This window comes from Talpa occidentalis, unplaced genomic scaffold, assembly GCF_014898055.3.
Source record: "Talpa occidentalis isolate TD23 unplaced genomic scaffold, MPIMG_talOcc4v2.1 talOcc4.5, whole genome shotgun sequence".
Lineage (NCBI taxonomy): Eukaryota > Metazoa > Chordata > Mammalia > Eulipotyphla > Talpidae > Talpa > Talpa occidentalis.
Window position 1 is genome coordinate 113,488,460 of NW_023604861.1, and position 16,770 is coordinate 113,505,229.

General features: G+C 33.9%; 1 protein-coding gene and 1 pseudogene across 1 annotated transcript in view; one reads left to right on the forward strand and one right to left on the reverse strand.

Annotated features, from left to right (window-relative positions):
• The window catches only part of LRPPRC (leucine rich pentatricopeptide repeat containing), a 92,237-nt gene that overhangs the window by 2,836 nt on the left and 72,631 nt on the right, over positions 1-16,770 (forward strand). Inside the window, exons 2-9 of the mRNA XM_037528146.2 lie at positions 8,144-8,340; positions 10,798-10,920; positions 13,725-13,846; positions 13,948-14,006; positions 14,694-14,780; positions 15,462-15,588; positions 15,932-16,076; positions 16,384-16,529. Coding sequence (XP_037384043.1) covers positions 8,144-8,340; positions 10,798-10,920; positions 13,725-13,846; positions 13,948-14,006; positions 14,694-14,780; positions 15,462-15,588; positions 15,932-16,076; positions 16,384-16,529 — 1,006 coding nt within the window. The remainder of the gene's footprint in view (positions 1-8,143; positions 8,341-10,797; positions 10,921-13,724; positions 13,847-13,947; positions 14,007-14,693; positions 14,781-15,461; positions 15,589-15,931; positions 16,077-16,383; positions 16,530-16,770) is intronic.
• On the reverse strand, positions 10,061-10,389 carry LOC119259357 (cytochrome c-like; annotated as a pseudogene).

Here is a 16,770-nt window from a genome sequence, read left to right on the forward strand (position 1 = left end):
CAGACCTCTCATTCATATTTCATTGACACCCTTCAGTCTCACCCTCCTATTTGTTGATTGTACAGATGATTCAATCCTGTTAGATCAATTTCATCTGGAGTGGATCCCCTCTTCCTCCATCTGACCCTCCTCCCCCTTTCCCTAGTCTCTCTAGTAATTTGATCATGATTTTTTTCTATTTACAGTTTGACACTGGTGACTCCTTTAGGAGACCCTTTAGCATAGATGCTTCTTGATCTGGGATGCCTCTCAGTCTTCATTTCTTGAGTTCCTTCCATGACGTTCTATATTCTATCCATACCAAACTACTACTTGGACATATTCTACAGGAGAAAACTATGCACATAAGAATTCCCTGGGAGCGCCTCCCCGGTGGTGCAGCGATTGAGCGCTGGGTTGTGAAGCTGCCTGCAGCCTCTGCAGCGCGGGTTCGATCCCCAGCCACCGGGTGAGGGTCCCACATGGCGCGCAGACCTCTCCTGCCTCCGGCTGCTCCCCTGAGCAGTGTACTTCGTCACTCTGCCAGTTCTACTCTCCGCTCTGGCTCTGGTGAATTCTCTCACTCTCCTGCACCTCTGACTGCACCCAGTGCTTATATAAATAAATAAATCTTTAAAAAAAAAAAAAAAAAAGAATTCCCTGGGGATCTTACTAAATGCAGATTTAGAGTTTGTAGGTCTAGACAGGGTGCTGAAATTCTGCATTTCTAATAGACCCCCATATAAGAAAAGAGACTGTGGTCTAGGGACCAGCAAGGTTCTGGTGGGCCATGCTGCACATCTTACCTGTGAATGTGATATTCACTCTATGGGTCCCTTCCCTTCTACTCAAGTGTTCCCGTCTCTTCAAAGTCTTATCTGACTGCTCCTTTCTTGTGTTTTCTCTCAGATGCTGAATCACTGAATCACTCACTACATGCTCACATGTGCTCGCCTAGACCTGGCTGTAAGTTCCTCGAAAGCAGGAACTTTGTCTTACTTCCTTTTGTTTCTTTTGATGTCTGACTTTGTGGCACAAATGTTTGTTGACCGAGTTAATGAAAATCTTAAACATTGAAGAAGGAATATTACAAGATGCAGAGATCTTATAAAGGCATTTAACTCAATCATCTAGTGCAGTGAATTTCACAAATCCAACCTGATCTTGATTCCTAGGAATTTCCCAAGAAGTTCAGATGACTGATTGGGTGAAATTACCAGTTTATTCATTTGTTTTCAAAATTGAAGCACCAAAAAACTATATACACTTTTCTTCTATATTCTTTGGTCATGCTCTTCATTTTCCATTTCAGCACTTAAAAACTTTATAATTTAAAAAAAATGTTAGTGATGTAATGTTGGTTTCCAACACTGTGTGTTTAGGGGTATAGCTCCATGCCTCTTTTTTTTGTAATGAATGTTTTCTTTAAAACCATCTCTTCTGTCCTCTGTGCTTTCTCACATACTCTTTTCTCACACTTCTTTATCAAAGCTGCTTATTCTTTCTTGTGAGAGTTTGTTTCTTGTGAAAGTTTATTTCTTGTGAATAATACTTGTATGATTCAGAGGAAAGATAAACTTTGAGCTAAATCAGTTTGGAAGTAGATCTAGGTTGATGATCACTTAGGCTTTATGAACAGAATGATATGACTTCTTAAATGTGGAAGGAAAGAAACTTTCCCTTGTTTACCTCTCATTAAAAAATATCTTTTCGACAAATACTGTCTGTTTGGATCCTTTGGGTTGTCAGTTGTGACTTAGCCTCTGCTCCCTGTGTGTTTATCAGTCATGAAAGACTATGACAGGCATGTGCCTATGTATAACTTTTTTATTTGTGCTGTCCTAGGAGGCGAAGATAATGTAGTAGCTGAGAAAAAAAGAGCAGTCACATTTTTTTGGTAGGCGTCCCTTGAGTGTAAGAGGACATGGGAGTGAGTAGTCAGTGTGCTGAGGGTAGAGAAGAGGATGAAGGGACGTGGACGCTATGTTTTCATCCTCTCTAGCTATGTGGGGAAGCTGATACTGCAAAGCATTGATTCCTTGATCCCATAAGCTTGATGAGAATGTTGGTTGTTTGATGATGGGAAGCCTTGGAAAGTTTTGGGAAGTATAGGTCTTGACAAAGTTTACATAGACTATAGGAAGGAGAGAGAAAGACTGACTAGTCATGGGCAAAATAGCCAGGAAGACTATATTTTGAGATTAGGATAAACAGTAGAATCTTAACCATTTTCAAAATGTGTTTTTGTGAAGGCAACATGCATACATTTTATCTTCTGTGGGTTGACACTACAAATTAGAATGCTGAGGATTAGAAGGGTATTCACCTGCATATACTTGATTTCCAGGTGTAAAGTGTTTTGAATATGTTGTGTTGTAGGTGCTGAAAGGATTACTTGCAGGCATAAATTGTTTTTACGCCTGCAAGAGACATGATGAATTTAGGATATTACAAGTAAGTAAACAAAATGTCCTAAAAAGTAATTAAAACAAATTTCAATGAAAAAAAAAAAAGTAAACAATTAAGTTCTGAGAATATAAAATCTCAAAGGGATTTTTAGAATGATCTAGTTCATCCCACTCTCGTTTTTTAGATTCTAAAGAGTATCTTGCTCCATATCACATCGTGGTCCAAACCTAGTTAACTGCCTCCATCACTTCCTGTCATGGCAGAGATATCTGGATAAGTGGAAAGAGCTGGAGAAGTGTTTCAAACCAGGAAACTTGTGTGCAGAAAGGATGGAAGTGACTTTTTAGTCTAGAATGCTGTCCAGATAGATGAAGTTAAATTTGGGAAAGAACTTAGTTAGAAAGACTTTTTGGAGCATCAAAGTCTTGCAAAATAGCTCAGGAAGGAAATTCAGTGTGATTTAACTTTACAAAAGATTTTAGACAATCAAATATTTATTGGGCATCTTCTACAATAACTATTTATTGAGTGCTGTTTTGCTAGGAGTCTATTTGTTTCATGTGATCTTTGCAAGGTAGGTAGGTATCAGATGAAGGAACTAATGCTTTGAATGATCAAGTATCTTTCCATTGTCACATAACTATTAAATAGCATAGGTTAGATTTGAAAAGTCCTTTTAAAATAACTCTTGTGATTTCTGTTAATATATTTTCAAAGAAGAAAAATGCTAGTAAATACACAGTTAATATTATTGGATCTCCCTGATAGCGCAAGGGGGTAAGCACAGCACTATGAAGCAATCCACAGCCTCTGCAGCATGAATTCCATCCCCGGCCAGCCAGGGAGCAACCTACATGGCTAAGCAGACCTCTTCTGTCTCACCCGCTGCTTCCCCAGCAGCGTATTTCAGTTAGTCTGCCTGTTCTGTTCCCCACTCTGTCTCTAGTGAGTCCTCTCAACCCCTGAATCTCTGGCCTGTACCCCAGCTCTTGCATACATAAATAAATACATCTTTAAAAAAAATACATAGTTAATAGTATTACTTTGATTTGCTGTATCCTTTTTGTACACTTTCAGTGTGTCCAAACTTTGGATATTTATTAAATGCATGCATTTTTTTTTTACAACTTAATTTTGCTTTAAGCTAGACTGCTCATAAAATTGATCTTGATGTGATAGTTATTTAAACAATTAAATAAAATACTAGAATGGAAAATCTGTCTTTAAATGCTAATATAAAGTCATCTTGCTTAGCAGGTGTGAGTTATTTTGGAAAAACTGAATTATCTTTTTCTTTAATATTTTATTTTATATAATTCTTACATCATTTTTTCATTTTTGCACAATGTATGCATTTTCATTTTGGTTATATTCCCCATACATTGCACCCCCCCTTATTTTGACCCTAATCCTTCCTCTCCTCCTTCCCCCCCTCCCAGGCCCTGCCCCCAGCGTGTCTCTGGTTTATGTTTGCTTGTTGATTTTTATTTTTACTTTGTATTAATTAGTCTTTTTCCTGGTCAAAACTGAATTATCTTGGTTAATTTTTATGATATCTTCGTGCAGTAAATACTGTTATCTCCCAAATTTTACAGGTTTAGAGAGAGTTGCAGTAATTTGGCCATAATCTCTCATCTTAACTCAGACAGGTTGTGGGACCCAAGCCAGTGCTCTTAAGTTTCTGTGTTTCTACCTTGTCATGGATCATCCTGTTTTTGTCTCTAAGATTATGCTTATCAGGTGTTTTATGAGAATGATACATTATAGGGAGGAACATAGGTACAGAGAATTAAGTAAGCTTCTCTAGGGCTTTTACATGAGATTTTCTTCCTTACATGGAAGTGACAATTGTACTGATGAGACTTTTTGCCTGAAATTTGCAATTAAATCAGTGGGGGCTCTGATGATGAAATTTTTTCTCCATCTTTATTACCCACTCAGGTCAACTCTCTGCCCTCTAATTTATTCTCTACCCCTCAGCTAGACTGATCTTTTGTAAAATAGAAATCAGTCACACCATAACTCCTCATAAACACAACTGATAAAGTTTTGTACCTGGGATAAAATCTGTACCTATAATAAAATCCAGACTGCTTACCTTCAGAGTCCATCAGGATCTAGCTAAATCTTCTTCTCTAGTCTCAGCCGGATACCATCTGCTACTCACTCTCTTGACCTATTGACTGTTCTATCTTATATGGAATACTAATCCCCTGCTACTGTATGACTGCTCCTTTTTATCCTTAGCTAAAAAAGTTTAATGTCATCTTGTCATCTTACTTGGACGTGTTATCCAAAGTAGAACTATGTTGTTATTATTTTTTTAAAGATTTATTTATTTATTTATACAAGCACTGGGTACAGTCAGAAGCGCGGGAGGGTGAGAGAATTCACCAGAGCCAGAGTGGGGAACAGAACAGGCAGAAGGACCCAAGTACACTGCTGAGGGGAGCAGTGGGTGGCAGGAGAGGTCTGTGCGCCATGTGGGGACCTTCGCTGGCGGCCAGGGATCTACCCGGCTCTGCAGAGGCTGTGGGCAGCTTCGCAGCCCAGCGCTCAACTACTGCGCCACCAGGGGAGGCCCAGAACTATGTTTTTATTTTTTTAATCAGAGTCCCTGTTTATTTCTTTCATAGTATTTATCACAATTGAATTTTTCTTTTAAGTTTAATTGATTGCAGATTTACTGACTAGGTAAATGGTGGGGGTGGGGGTATAGTTGATCCTAACTCAGTGCCTTATTATATAGCTCAATATTTTGTAATTAATTATGAAAGTGCTTATGTTGATTGTAATAAATGTAAAGTTACAGAATTCTAAAGAAGGAATGATTTAATGATAGTTTTGAGGCTGATGTGATAGCAGTATGAAGAAAATCTGAAGCCTGAGAAACATTTAATTGGTTTGTTGCAAAAAATTCGTGTGTTCTGGTTTTAACAAGGGACTCCGAAATAAAGTTAACTGAGAACATTACAGATGGGGTATGAAGCATGAGAGGGAATGAGCAATAAAATAATTACACTAGGATTTTGAGTTTGAGAACAATAGTAATGGTTTAGTTGGTAGCAATGGAGAAATTTAAAAGGAGTAAGAGTAACTTAGAGTATGTCATTATCTTTCTGAATTTTTAACATGTTTAGTAAAACTTAAGTGAAATCAATATATATGTAAACTATACAAAAAGAATTTAATACCTTGACAAAATTAAGTTTATTTCTCGTATGGAAGGCTAACTCAGCATTTCAAAATCAGTTGATATAAGTGACCATATCAGTAGACTAACGAAAAGTCAAGTAAGGGATTGGTAAGAATATAATAGATAAATTTGAGGTCCCAATTGCCTAGAGTGGTTTAGCCAAATAAGCTCAGGAAACAGCTTTATGGAAATCAGTCTTATATTACAAACTTGTCATAAAGTCCAAATCCCTTATTTAATGGCCCTTGGAGGCTTTTTGGTATCTAATCGCACCTTTCCTACCTGCTTTTAATTTTAGTGTGAACCTCCTATTACAGTCATATTTGTTTACTTAATTACTGCCATGTTGAACTCATTTCAGGATGAGATTGATTACCTGAGTACAAATCCTGGCTCTGTCATCCTGTCACTGACAAGCTTCTACTGTGACTTTGGACAAGTTGCTTCAGTTTTCTTATCTATAAAGTGAAGATTATAGTCAAACTTTTCTATTACCTAGCATGTATTATTAAATGCATAATAAACATTAATTACTAATTATATTATCCAAATATATGTATCCTTAAACTGATAACTCTACAGTGATTTGTCTCATAATAGTAATGAAGAAAAGCCTAGGGATGAGAGAATTTTTTTATCTTACTAGTTTCGTGTACACTTAAACTAAAAAAGGAATAATATTTCAATAAGTTTACTTGAAAAAACAAACACTGAGACTGTCTAAAACAAAAAACTATTAAAACTCAACAATGAGAAAACTTAATGACCCAATTGAATGGGCAGAAGATCTGAACAATTCATGAATGAAAACATAGGCATATGAAAAGATTCTCAATGTCATGTGACACTAAAGAATTACAAATCAAAACAATTAGGTACCACTACTTGCCTGCCAGAATAGCTAAAATCCAGAACAGTGACAGCACCCAATGCTAGTGAGGATGTAGAGAAACAGGAACTCTCCGTGCTGGTGGGATGTATGCTAGGTGACTTAAAATAATGCTAGTTAGTGTTTACCTCACTAACAGAGGGGTACAGTTTAGTAACGACTGATCCAGTAGCCAGATAAATGGTCAGAGAAAACCATTTGAAATTAAGGGATAAATATGTCTAGAGTGTATCTTCATGGTTTATAGGAACTAATCTGGCATTTAATTAATTTAGTTCCTTTAATGAACTTTATAATAAGTTAGCCATCATTAGGTTTACAAAGATGACTTTTTTTTTATTTAATAAATATCCCCATTATTTTCCAGCCTATTGATATAGGTAAAATCATTGATGATCAGAGCTGTTATTTGTCCCAGATTACAGTGTAAGAATTTTAGTCTAGTATCAATTCCTATCTATTTTACTGGTGAAATAGGTGAAACTGCTGGTTTAGCTTTCTTTAATGCAGCATCACATACTTCATCATTACGTTTCTAACTGGTTTTCTAGATTAATAACATAGTACGGGAACCAAATAGTTGCTCTATTTTTAAATTCACTACTATGTAATATTTGTTTGGTATTACTACGTATGTTGTATATATTATTTAGTTATACTTACTGGCTGCTGTTGGAAAGTTTAAGATATTTTGAAGTCAGTGTAAATCTTTGCAAATAAGAAATTTTGTGGGTTAAAAGTGATATTTGAGTGGAAAGAAAATATAAATCCAATTCAAAGATTTATGATAGGATTTCCTTCACATATAAGAATTATCTTTAAATCTGATGTTTGTAAATTTGAAGAGCCTGCATTTCCACAGCATGGAACACTTCTGAGTTGTTGTTTTAGAGCATTTGGATTGAGTGTTATATTAAAGTGTTGAATGGTTTAAAGATTGTTTGCACTTTCTAAAGAAATGAATGCTAATCTTACCTAATTTATAAACTTGTTGACTATCTGGAAATTAAAGGTTTTTAACACCAGACATATAATTTTACTTTTGATGTTTGGGTTATTAAAATAGAGAAGTGTATAACTAGCATTTTGACAGATAGAAAGCAACTATGAATTGAGGGCTGAAACATCACTTTAAAATGTATCAAATTTATTTAGAAATTCTTTTGTCCTGAATTACCCTTTAAAAAACTGCATAATTTTAACCTGGACATTGTTCTTCTAAATTCATAACAAAGTTATACCTAGAAAACATTTGAAGGTAGTTATTAAGACTTTTTAATATACTTTAGATATCTCAAGAAGAGCTTTGTAGCACAAAATGCTTCAAATTCCTTTGTTAACCTTGTTTTAAGAGAAATTTTGAAAACACTCAAAGCATAGCATGTTGTCTTAGTTTGAAATGAGTCCATGTAGGTTATTGAGACACTGTCAAGCTATTATTACTCAAGAGATTTTCTTTGCAAATAGTTTGTGTGTGCACTTGGGATTTTAGTTAAAGCAGATATCAAAACTTTCTTTCCTACTAGTTCATACTTTGAACTTTTTTGCATTGTGAAATTAAGTTATTTATTAACTAATAAAAACTTGTATATATTGTATTTTGCTCAGAAAGATGACCTATATGGATAGTAGTTGACATGGTTTATTACTAATTGTGTTTCATTTTGTAGAGGGCTACAGAGCCAAGCCAGGCTCTATGCCATTGCTGCTGAAAAAAAGAATTATCTTCAAGACGAGCACACTTCTCATAGAAGGAATGCAAGTCAATTTGATTGGGCTGTAATGAGACTTGATAATTCTGTCCGAAGAACTGGTCGCATCCCAAAGACTCTTCTACAAAAAGTCTTTAATAACACCTGCAACTCAGGTATTCCAAAATTTTCTCTTCAAAAAATTGAATTTTAAAATAAGGTCTTATTTGGGAGCAAGTTCATAAAGTATGTTGCTACTTTTGCTATTTTTCATTATTTCTATTGCTCATCATGACTTTATGTTATGATTATGATCTTTCTGACTGTCTAATTCACCAGGGCAGAGTTTTGAGTAACTAAAACATTTTGTTTTAGATGTTGATTTCAAAGTCATTTCCTTTTTACTTTCACTCAACTACTAAAATCTATTTGAGTTGTTTATGCAGCTTTGAGAATCTGATGAAAGCTTGTAGGTCCTCTGCTTTCCTCTTTCCCCTCCTTACTTTTGCCTCCTCCCCACCCCCTAGCCCACATGTAAACATACAGAATTTCACATGTAGTTTTAGGGTATTTACCAGCTTCCCAAAGACCATCTGTGGGTCTCAGTCACATTAAGAAACTATAGAATTTAATGAGGGGGGATACCAAAGAAATGTCAGTTATAATTGTGTGCATTTAAAGACTGCTTTATTAATTTCTTCATTTATTTGGTGTTATACCACTATCACCACAATCAATTTAAACATATTGTCATACCCCAAAAAGAAAGAAACCACTTCATCCATAGCCATTGGTCCCCTAGCCACATCCCTTCCAGACCTATGTAACTGCTAGTATACTTCTGTCCTCAGATTTACATATCCTGGATACTTCACATAAATGCAATCATAATAAGTAGTTCATTTTTTATTTTGTTTTAAAGATGGCATTCTAGGACATGCAGATAAAAGTGATGGGTAAGGGAGAGGGAAGTTGATGTTTTATGTTTAATTAAAAGCTTATATTTCCTGTTTTTAGGTTTGTTTTTTTTTTCATGATCTGTGATTGTTTTAATTATCGTAAGCCTTATGGTCACATGACTTACACATTTGTGCTCATGGTACATCTATGTTAATGAGCTGGCAAAAGCACCATTACCAATCACACATGCATGGTAGTGCTACAAGTATATCTACTTTTGAATGGCTGTTTAAGAGACAATCCTGAACTGTATCTTAGTAAAGAATTCAAAAGTCTACTATCTCTTGTCAAGCATGAGTTTAGAAGTATCTGAACTTATAGATCACCTATGTGAGAAGCATTTTCTTTTTCTTTTTTTTTTTTTGATATTAATAAACTAAAATGCCTTTCATTAAATAAAAGGCAACATTTTAGGTACAGGAAATTTTAATCAAATTGGCATGTTAAGACCAAAAAGATAATTTTATCTTTTGGGCACCATTTGGGCACTGCCAGCTTATCTTTTGCCATTGCCTTTACTAGGCTAATAACACAACTTGAAGCACAGATGAGTCTTGGTCTGTATGTGAGAAGCAAAGGGAATTTCTCAGTATTTAAATATATTAATATAACCAACTATATAAAATCTAAATATAAAACCAATTTCCTACAGATTTGGAGATGGCATTCACCATCTCACTTAAAAGTTGATCACTAATCAAGTACAATTAGATCTTTAGAAGGGGAAACAATCACTGCATTGACGAACTGTAACTGCTATCAAAATTCAAAACACCAATCATGTTCATTTAACCAAAAGTCAATCTTATTTAAATCAGGACTGTCAAACAAGAAAAATATTCTATCAGCCATTCATGATCTGAATTCTGGTGTATGAGATCAATTTAAATATGGTACACACAAAAAAGTCATGAGACATTTCTACTTTGTAATAAGGCAGCGCCAACTATTACTCATTAGTAGCTTTCTTGAGATAAGCTATCAACTCTGCCCTTTCTGACTTCTTAATGCCAGCAAAGATCATTTTTGTTCGAGGGATGTACTTCTTGGGATTTCCCAAATACTCCATCAGTGTGTCCTCTTTCCAGGTGATTGATGCCTTTGTTCTTGTTGGCATCTGTGTAAGAAAATTCAGGGGCCTGGCCTGTCTTTCGCCCAAAGAGTCCATGGAGATTTGGCCCAGTTTTGTGCTTGCCTCCCTTTTCCACAGTATGGCACTGAGCACACTTCGGAACAAAAATCTTGCCCTTCTCAATGTCACTCATTTTTAGATTGCTTTTGTCGCAGGCGACAGGAAGGTTAGCACTCACAAGCCCAACAATTTGTTTTTAGGTTTTAATTGTACTCTTTTGCACTGTTTTTGTCAGATACTGAGCTTAGTCTTTGAATTACTATAAGCAGTGCTTATAAATTTGGTTCTTTCTATTTTTATGTTTTATGGCGTCTTACAGATTACCTACTTTAAGGATGCAGACTAATTTTAAAAACAACTTTTAGCAACATTAGAATTTGTGGACTGGGATAAGATTTTTCCAGTGTATGGATACTATCATAATATATATAGTGAGGAAGGAGACTTTTGAATATTTACAGATTTCAGCTAAAATTTTTTTATATCTATCTATTTGATGTTGGTGCAATGTTAAATATTATCCATTAATCTTTTTTCCTAGGTAGCCCAGGTAGTAATCAAGCCTTGCTTCTGCTGCGCAGCTGTGGTTCTCTTTTGCCTGAACTAAAGCTGTCAGAGAGAACTGAATTTGTGCATAGAATATGGGACAAACTTCAGAAATTGGGTATGATTGCTTGAGTATATAATAGCTATACAAGAGGTAGTTTTTCTTGTAAAATAAATGAGTTTCTTTACATAAATGCTGTAATTCAATTTTGTAAAGGCTACTTGATTCATAATTTTTTGGTAATATTTATTTGGTGAATTATAGTGACACCTAGGGGAATTAAGAAAAAAGTGATTTTTTCATTACAAGTATTTTTACGGCAAAAAAGGGAAAAGGCTTATGTGGTCTGTCAAAGTTATAAATGTGCCCTTGGCCATTTGGTCAAGCAGTTCCATTTTTTAGAATTCAGAGGTTGATATTACAGTGTGCAAAAGGCTATTCTCTCAACTTATTTGTCATAGTACAGATTGGAACCAACTCTGATGTCCCTCACTGAAGGATTGGATAAATAAGTTATGAAACATCTCTCCATGAACTAAAATACTGTGCAACTATTTAAAAAAATGGAAGGGTTTGAACTCTATATATACTGATGGCAGGTGTTCTCCAAAATATAATTGAAAATTAAAGTACAGAACAATGTGAATAGTATGTTGTTCTGAGAAAATTATATATGTTTACATGTATAAACTATTAAAATATTTCTGGAATGTTTCAAAACTGGATACTATTTTTACTGTATACCTTTTGATGCTATTTTAATTTTGAACCTAAGAACTTTATATCTGTTTAAAAAGGTAATTTCAGACCATGTAATAAAATACAATGTTCATTCCTAATTTTAAAACTCAATCAAAAATAGAAGGATGCTTGATTTTTTAACATGTTAAACTCTAAAACCAATGGTTAATATCATGTAATGGCAATGAAATGAGAAACGAAAGTAAAAATTCCTGGTTTTTTCAGGTGATTTCATTTTTTTACCTTAAAATTTCCAGGAAATCAGCTTATAGTAAAGTAGTGGGACATATTAAATGTTCAAGAATTCATAACTTTTCTTAGTTAGGAAATAAAATGGATGAAAAAATTCAACAAGTGTGCTATACTTACTGTACATATACAAACATACTTTCTGTGTACAAATAAGTAAAATTTCTTAGTATATCCTTCCAGAAATGTGTAGGGCCTATATGGAAAAAATGTAGACTGAAGATCACCTTTATTTATTCAATCACAAGATTGAATAAATAAATTACTTCAAAATTTTGAATTTTCTGGAATGAATTTTGTTGACAATTTTAGGTTTTAGAAAGTTTAAAAGAGGGTTGAATGTTGGACTTCAATATAGAAAAGGGCTGTCTAAGTCTAAAAAAGCAGCAGAAAAGTAGAGCTAAAAATTGACTATAAAAACTAAAAATTTCTGGGCCTCCCTGGTGGTCTAGGGGTAAAGTCTAGGCACTACCACCTTGAAGACCCACCACAACTGCCTGAGTTCAATCCCCAGCTAGGGAGCTAACCCACATATGGCACGCAGACCTCTCCTGTCTTGCCCACTGCTCCCCTTAGCAGTGTATTTCAGTAGATTTGCCTGTTCTGCTCCCCACTCTGTCTCTGATGAATCATCTCACCCCCTCGCCCCAGCACCTCTGGCATACACCCCAGTTCTTCTATGCAAAAATAAAATCTTTAAAAAAAAACCCAAAACACCTAAGTCATTAAGTGATGTAATTTTAAAAACATACTTGATAAGAGGTAATCTTTTAAAATACCAAGAAGCCCTTACACTGTAGTCATAATACCTCAATAGATAGATGTGTATTACTTTCTATTATAATTGGTTTTCCTCTATACTGTATTTTTTTAGAGGTTGGAATCCATAACATTGTTTTCTTTTACACTATTCGGTAATCTTGTTGCACAATCATATTGCATATGTTGAATCGCACATGGTTCTCTATAACATTATTTTAGTTAGGAGACTGGGCTTTCAGGCAGACCACCTGCTGATCAAATCTATGGTCACTAGTTCTGTGACTTGGGCAAGAGGAGAGTCAATTTTCTTTGCCTGTAGGATGGGAATAATAATAATAATAATACCTTCCTGGAAGTTCTTCTGAAGAGTAACTAAGTCTCTATGTGCAGAACACTTAATATAGTGCCTGAAACATAATAAACATCCTACAGTCTACTAAGATAAAAACTACTGTTAATATAGTAGAACAGGTCTCTGCCACCTAGAATCTGAAACTGACACTAGGTAACTGAAGAGAGTTGAATAAATATATGAAATTTCATGAATTGAAAAATAGTAAAGCTTGCCATGATGTCATGAATGGGTAAAGTAATATTAAGTGATAACCTCTACTGAGGTGGCCTTAAGCAAAATGGACAGAAAACAGGAAATAGGAATACAAGTAGTTAACAATAGCAAACAGAAAATGGTGTTCAGCAACTGGAAATTCAGTGGAGACGGAGCCTTTAAACAGACTGAGTAACTTGGTTAGTGAGTAAGCAGAATTGGCAGCACAGTCCTACCTGTGTAAGACAATCGTCAATGCATCTATCTCAGTGTGTCTGTAATGTGGCAAGGACTGCTTTATACAGAAAAATCTTTCAGTCCCTTAAAATATAGGGGCATTGTCAACATGTTCAAATAGAGAGGGAATACTAAGCTTCATAAGTAAGAGACTTCTTAATATCTGAATAGGCAGCTATATGTAAATATACGGTAATTCAGTAATTATTGTCTTAAATCCTTAGCTTGCTCTCTTCTGATTGGATTTCTATAAAGATGGGTCTAAGCAAGTGTTGAAACGCTGAAGTGATTATTTTACCCTTTCTGTTAAATTTATGTGCATATATTTTGTGATAAAGAATGATTTTGCTATTTTTCTAAAAATTGATTTAAATTTCATTTCTAGGTACTGTATATGATGTAAGTCACTATAATGCTTTACTTAAAGTCTATCTTCAAAATGAACATAAGTTCTCGCCAACTGACTTCTTGGCACAAATGGAGTCAGCAAACATTCAACCAAATCGAGTAGGTAGTTGCTATTGTTAATGTTTATTGTCCATATCCATTTTTTTTAACCCAGAAAAAATATTATTTAAAAAAAACTAATTGGCCCATTTCATTGACAGGTGACATACCAGAGGCTGATTGCTGCTTATTGTAATGTAGGCGATATTGAAGGTGCCAGGTATGGAGCTATATAAGCTTAAGTTTAAGCAAACACATTTGTAAATCCTGTAAGCCTAGAACATAATTCACTTTTCTGTTTTTGAATTGTTTTCTTAGTAAGGGAAATTATTTCAGAAGTATTTTTTAATCTTTAAGCAAATTTGGTAATATGGTATAGGTAAAATATAAAACTGTAAAAGGGAAAGATAAGTTAATATTGCTATATTTTAATTGAAATTTTGATTTGTTGGGAAAGGTTTAAAATTGCTGGGGTATAAAGCTAGCTTTACTGTTGTTTTTATTAAAACTATTACCACCTAAAGAAAATGTTCTTAGCCAGTTAAACTCTGTTCATTAAAAAACTGGTGATCTCTGTATCTTGCTGATTCATTAAAAAAAATCAGCTATAACATTTTTCTACTTTTGTAAAATTTATTATTCTTTTAGTTGGAAGACAAAAGATATAAGGGATAAGTTGAAATGCATAGTAACACTTTTAACTAAATCTGTCTTATTAAACTGTTTTTGAAAGATTAATCAGTAGTGTAGAAGAAACGATCAGATTTTTAAAAAAAACCTACTGTTTTTAACAATAATACTTTAAGACTTGATATGATTTCTGGGAGTAGGATTTTGTATATATGTTATAAAAAACTGTTTTTGATGTACACTTCCAAGGAGTGTTTTTATTTCTCTTTTTTTGTAGCAAGATTCTTGGATTTATGAAAAGTAAAGATCTTCCAGTCACTGAGGCAGTATTCAGTGCCCTTGTTACAGGGCACGCAAGAGCTGGGTAATGTCCAAGGATTTCTTCTCGTTCTTCTCAAGTGAAGTTTAAATTACAGAAAATTACTAATTTTTATTGGTTTCATTCATCTTATTTATTGTTCTAAATTCTTAAACCATGTTTATTACCTCTTTAGAAAAATCTTGAGTATGTGAGGTAGAACATACACATTTTTAAATAACTTTTTTTTAATTATTCCATGAAACTTTTATTTGAAAATAGTCAATTTTAGAAATTAAACCTAAGCCAAATTGACTTTGTAGAATTTGTTAACTGTTCTGCTAGGGCCCTGGAAAATGTTTTTATTTTTGAAGAATAATTTGCTAACTCTTATTCTTCAATAAAAATATTAATTTCAGTTATGACATATTTAGTGAAAAGGGGAACATTATGTAGTATCTGTGTGATTTTTATACAATTTAGATTCTCTTTTATAGAAGTTACCAGTAAAAATTTGATTGTGAACTTTATCATTTCAGAAATTTATAACCAATTCAATTTGTATTTGTCATTTTTTCCCCTTTTATTTAAGGTAATCTTGTTTTAAATTTTAGTATTTTTCATTGATTCTAAGAAGTACTGAAGAATTTTTTTTATTAAACATAGGTGATATATTTTTTTAATGACAGGACTTATATTTGTCAGTATTACAGTAATCTCTTTTACTTTCTTTGAATTAATTTACAGAGATATGGAGAATGCAGAAAATATTCTCACAGTGATGAAAGAGGCCGGCATTGAGCCTGGTCCGGACACATACCTGGCATTATTGAATGCGTATGCTGAGAAGGGTGACATTGATCATGTTAAGCAGGTATGACTATGTCTTATGAATAAAGATACTTCAAAGGCATTTATAAAAGCTTGTTACTTCTTTATATCTAGTAGAAAAGTATAGTTTATATCTGTTTTTAGAGATAGACTTTGTAGATAATAGTATTAGAGGAAAAATCTTATAGTTTAGTACTTTGGTGTTACTATAACTGTTATTGTTGAAATAGTTTTTTGGGGGTTTTTTGTTTTTTTTTTGTAAAAGAAGTCATCAAACTTTAGCTAGTATATGTTCCTAATTTTTCAGATCTTGGTATTTTCATTTATTTAGCTTTATTAAAATATTGATTTCTAACTTGTTCTTTTAATTATGAAACTGTCTATAGATCCTGGAGAAGGTGGAAAAGTCTGATCTTTACCTCATGGACCGTGATTTATTACAAATTATCTTTAGTTTCAGTAAAGCTGGATATCCTCAATATGTCTCTGAAATTTTGGGGAAAATTACATATGAAAGAAGATATATTCCAGGTAATTAGAAAAATTTTATACTCATGATTTTTAAGAAATTTGGAATTACTAGTCTTAAAGAGGCATTCTCTAGCAATAGGGATTATGGTAGAGAAGCAGTGGGATTCTTTTAAAATCAGCTTGATATGCTAAAAAAAAACCCTCAAGTTAATAAATATATTGGAATATTTTTATTTGAAATGGCTTCATTATTATTTAGACATAGAATCTTTTGGTGTTTGCAGTTCCTAAGTTTGTCTTTCATATTGATTACAGTGTAAAATATTATTTAACTTAGTAACAAAAGTTGTCTTTATTTTCTTTTCAGATGCAATGAACCTCATTTTGCTTTTAGTCACTGAAAAATTGGAAGATACGGCATTGCAAATCTTATTAGCATGTCCTGTATCGAGGGAAGACAATCTAAATGACTTCGGCAGTTTCTTTTTACGACACTGTGTAACCATGAACACGGTATTCTGCCCACTTTTGCTTTGTACACAGTGTATTAGGATGTGAGATAAGATTCCTTAAAATATAAGACCATGTCAGATTAGAACAACTACAAGCATTATAAAAACTTTGATTTTGTGTTATAAGATTATTGGTTAGGAAAAGGATGAGAGGTTTAAATTTTTGATCCTCCAGAGGGGTAGAATATTTGCAGAAGGTTAAGTGGTAGAATATTTGTAGATCCAACTGATGTGGTGCTTTT